The 4604-nt window shown below is 58.2% G+C and overlaps 1 protein-coding gene across 1 annotated transcript in view; it reads right to left on the bottom strand.

The window, feature by feature from the left end:
• Positions 1 to 740: 740 nt before the first annotated feature.
• The window catches only part of itprid2 (ITPR interacting domain containing 2), a 22104-nt gene continuing 18240 nt past the window's right edge, over positions 741 to 4604 (bottom strand). Inside the window, exons 12-18 of the mRNA XM_084688622.1 lie at positions 3715 to 4604; positions 3099 to 3322; positions 2385 to 2529; positions 2198 to 2263; positions 1689 to 2048; positions 1375 to 1503; positions 741 to 1138 (exon numbers count right to left, since the gene is read on the bottom strand). The exon at positions 3715 to 4604 is cut by the window's right edge and continues 790 nt beyond it. Of these exons, the coding sequence (XP_084544748.1) occupies positions 1396 to 1503; positions 1689 to 2048; positions 2198 to 2263; positions 2385 to 2529; positions 3099 to 3322; positions 3715 to 4604 (1793 nt within the window). The 3' untranslated portion in view covers positions 741 to 1138; positions 1375 to 1395. The remainder of the gene's footprint in view (positions 1139 to 1374; positions 1504 to 1688; positions 2049 to 2197; positions 2264 to 2384; positions 2530 to 3098; positions 3323 to 3714) is intronic.

The following is a 4604-nucleotide window of genomic DNA, read 5'->3' on the forward strand; positions in this document are numbered from 1 at the left end:
AGGGGGGGGGGCTCCTACAGTGTTCAGTATGGGGGGGCTCCTACAGTGTTCAGTATGGGGGGCTCCTACAGTGTTCAGTATGGGGGGGGGGCTCCTACAGTGTTCAGTATGGGGGGCTCCTACAGTGTTCAGTATGGGGGGCTCCTACAGTGTTCAGTATGGGGGGGGGGCTCCTACAGTGTGCAGTATGGGGGGCTCCTACAGTGTTCAGTATGGGGGGGGGGCTCCTACAGTGTTCAGTATGGGGGGGCTCCTACAGTGTTCAGTATGGGGGGCTCCTACAGTGTTCAGTATGGAGGGGGCTCCTACAGTGTTCAGTATGGGGGGCTCCTACAGTGTGCAGTATGGGGGGCTCCTACAGTGTTCAGTATGGGGGGGGGCTCCTACAGTGTTCAGTATGGGGGGCTCTTAGAGTGTTCAGTATGGGGGGGCTCCTACAGTATTCGGTATGGGGGGCTCCTACAGTGTTCAGTATGGGGGGCTCCTACAGTGTGCAGTATGGGGGGCTCCTACAGTGTGCAGTATGGGGGGCTCCTACAGTGTTCAGTATGGGGGGGCTCCTACAGTGTTCAGTATGGGGGGCTCCTACAGTGTGCAGTATGGGGGGACTCCTACAGTGTTCAGTATGGGGGGGCGGGCTCCTACAGTGTTCAGTATGGGGGGCTCCTACAGTGTGCAGTATGGGGGGCTCCTACAGTGTGCAGTAGGGGGGGGCTCCTACAGTGTTCAGTATGGGGGGCTCCTACAGTGTGCAGTATGGGGGGGCTCCTACAGTGTTCAGTATGGGGGGCTCCTACAGTGTGCAGTATGGGGGGGCTCCTACAGTGTGCAGTATGGGGGGCTCCTACAGTGTGCAGTATGGGGGGCTCCTACAGTGTGCAGTATGGGGGGGCTCCTACAGTGTGCAGTATGGGGGGCTCCTACAGTGTGCAGTATGGGGGGCTCCTACAGTGTGCAGTATGGGGGGCTCCTACAGTGTGCAGTATGGGGGGGCTCCTACAGTGTTCAGTATGGGGGGCTCCTACAGTGTGCAGTATGGGGGGGCTCCTACAGTGTGCAGTATGGGGGGCTCCTACAGTGTGCAGTATGGGGGGCTCCTACAGTGTGCAGTATGGGGGGGACAACTGTGCTTCTTTGCCTAAAAGAGAATGAGACAAGAAAACAAGTGTTACCACCACATCCTCAATCTACATACACCAGCGCACCAACACACACATCTATACACCATCTTGTCGTCATAGGGATGGGTATAGCCCAGCGGCAGAGCATGTGCCTGTAGAACTAGAGGTTCCAGGTTCCCCTAATGTACATCTCTTTGGATTAAACGAATATCTTCAGCAAACACCACATTACCCGAAATAGACCAAAAATCACCTTTCACGGCTGTCGCCACAGTTACAGGGGATAGTCTCTGGTTGCCACTGGAGATCGTCGTGGCGACACAGCAGAGAGGAGCTCGTGGAGTATCTCTTGGCGGATCTCATCAGCAAGGCTGTCTCTGATCTGGAACACACACACACACCACGTTAGAATACAGCCCTAGAAACACACACACACACACACACACAACACACTACAACGCAACCCTGAAAAACCGCAAACACAAACAGCTCTTACACGTTTGGCGTCTACGGCCAAAACCACACAGCTCGACTGTTCATACATTCTCTTCCTCCTCCGCATCGTACCTCCTTCATTAGCTGCTGTAGTTGAGGGTTTTCTTGCCTTCCCTCTTCCCTCTTCTTCTCTCCACCCGGTCCGTCCCCTCCTTCCCCTGGGCCTGGCTCCTCCTCCCCCAGGCGTGTGTCTTGGGCCACCCGAGAGGTGTGCGCATTGGGGCGTGAAGGCGTGGCAGGCGTGATGGTCACAGAAGCTCTGTACAGCCCCGCCTTCCGCGATTGGCCGGGCTCGGGAGTGAGGGCGGAGCCTCGGAGGGGGCTGGCCGACCCAGAGGAGCGGCCCGAGCTGGGCGTGCCCCCCTGGCTGGCCCCGCCCTCGTAGCCCAGTTCTGTCTGCAGGTACAGCTGCTCCCGCAGCAGGTCAGACATCTGGGGAGGCGAAACGAGCACACCCTCGACCGGTCACACGACATACAAGATGCGCTGTGTATACTGTATGTGCGCGTGTGTCTACTGCGTGTATTTGGCTACTGTGTGTGTTTGTTTACTGTGTGTGGGTGTGTTTTGTTTGTACTCACTGGCTCCATGGCCCTCAGAGCTGAGTGGTTTGACAGGGTGTCCACACTGTGGCCTCTCTGAACTCTCTACAGGGATGTCAAGAGAAACAGTGACTTCCTGTTCCCCCGTGTGTACGTGTGGCTCAGTGTGCGTGCTCGCTCGTGCGCGTGAATGACGTGAGTGTTGCGTGCAGCGGCGGCCACTGACCAGCGGGTGGCGGTAGAGGTTGGAGAGCTGGCTGGAGCGCGTCTGCTGGTTCAGGGCGAGGAGGCGTTCCTCCAGCTGCAGCTCCAGTTCTTGCAGCTCCCGTCGTACTGCAGAGCGCAGACGCTCCAGTTGCTCCGCCTCCTGCCTGCAGCGCCACACACACATTTAGTCATTTAGCAGACGCTCTTATCCAGAGCGACTTACAGAGAGTACAGGGACATTCCCCCCGAGGCAAGTGCCTTGCCCAAGGACACAGCGTCATTTGCACAGCCGGGAATCGACCCGGCAACCTTCTGATTACTAGACCGATTCCCTAACCGCTCAGCCAACTGATTCCACCTGCCCCCTCCTAACTCCAACCTCCACAGGAGGTTTACGTGTGTCCGTTTAGCAGACGTACAAAATATCCGTGTCGTGCAGCAGATAAATCAAGGACTGGATGTAAAGTCCAGTCGAGGAAAGAATGGAACAATTGTATTCTTCACACAGGTGGAAATGTTTGTTTGCTAGACGTTTACACTGGCATGTGTATGTGTTTGTGTGATGATGATGTGTGTGTGTGTGTGCACAGTATGTATGAGCATGTGTATTTGTATTATTCATAGTACTACGCGACCTTTAGTGTTTTTAGGGGTCAAAATGAGGGTTAAGATGATGCCTGAACGGAAATATCCCGTCAACTTCCCCACAGTACAGTTGGCCAGCGTGTCCTACCTCTCATGCTGGTCCAGGTGGGGATAGACCAGGGCCTGCTGTCTGATGAGGCCCAGCTCCAGGTCCATCATCTGGGTCCTGAACACATTCAGGGTCTTCCTCTTGCCCTGGAGCTCCAGCAGGGAGGCCTGGTGCAGGTCGAGGCCCGAGCTTCCCTGGGCCAGGCTGGGGCCGTGGGCCGAGAACACCTCGGACGACGTGTCTGAGCGGAGCTCTGCCGAAGTCTGCCACCATCAGAGACACACGAGCTTAGATATCCTGTCCTCACACGCACACACACCTAGAACCATGTGGACATATGCTCCTTCAGATTCACACACACACACACCTACAGGCAGGTCTGGACCGGGACTTTAAAACGCAGGCCGGCCCACGACCGTGTTTTATTATTATTTATTTATTTTGCATCATGCCTCGGCCGTTTGACCGGCCGTTCGGAAAAACCCCCGACTCTCCTGACGGCCAGTCCGACCCTGCCTACAGGGACAAACACGGACAGAAGCCGGTGCCTACAGACACACACACACCTACAGACACAAACATAGGGGCACAGACCCACACAGACACGTACACACACCTACAGACACACAAACTTTCAGTCGTGCAGTCGACTGACCTGCGCCAGGCTGTGGACCGTGCCTCTGATGTCATGGAGCACTCTCCTCAGCTGCATCTCAGTGGAGGAAGGGCCAGGGGGAGGAGCCTGGAAGGGGGAGGGGCCAGGGGGAGGAGCCTGGAAAGGGGAGGGGCCCGCAGACCAGGAGGAGGGGTAAGAGAAGTGCGAAGGGGCAAACTGCTGGCCTCTGTAGAGGCTGGAGTAGGGGCCAGCAGAGTGGGGGGCGGGCAGGGAGTAGGCCATGTCGAGGCTGTTGCCGTAGGGGTTAGCGGGGTAGCCGTGGTAGGGCGGGCCGTAGGGGGAGCCAGGAGGAGGGGTGTGGTAGGGGGGGTAGTAAGAGCCTGGGGGGGGTTGGGGGCTGTAAGGGAAGCCATGGAGGTGGCTGGGAGGCGGGTGGTGGGGGCTGGGGGCTGGAGGGTAGGGGCTGGACGCCTGTTGGCGGAGCAGGTTGGGGGCACTGCCATACGGGAGGCTGGGAGAGGGGTAGAGGCTGTGCGGGTGGGTGTACTGAGTGAGGCTGGGGCCCGGGTGGGGGAGATGGCTTGGGTGGCTGTACAGGGGGTGGGGGCTGGAGAGGTGGGGGTCCAGGTGAGCGTGGGTGGGGTGGGGTCGGGGGTAGGGCTGGGACAGGTTGGGCACACTCCATGTGCTCCAGGAGTGGGCGGGGTCTCCAAGGGGTTTGACGAACCAGTCGGGAGGCGGGCTGGAGCTGTGCAGGGATTGGGTCGAGCGGGTCAAGTGGTTGGGGATAGGCCGGGGGTAGGGAACCGCGGGGGACTGGTCAACTTCTGCAGGGGCGGGGTTTATAACCAGGGTGGAGCGACAACGAGACCGGTCATCGTCCTTCCTCTCCTCCTCCTCCTCCTCCTCATCCTCCTGGTGGTTATAGT

This window comes from Hypomesus nipponensis, chromosome 23 (assembly GCF_054491055.1).
Source record: "Hypomesus nipponensis isolate SF chromosome 23, ASM5449105v1, whole genome shotgun sequence".
NCBI lineage: Eukaryota > Metazoa > Chordata > Actinopteri > Osmeriformes > Osmeridae > Hypomesus > Hypomesus nipponensis.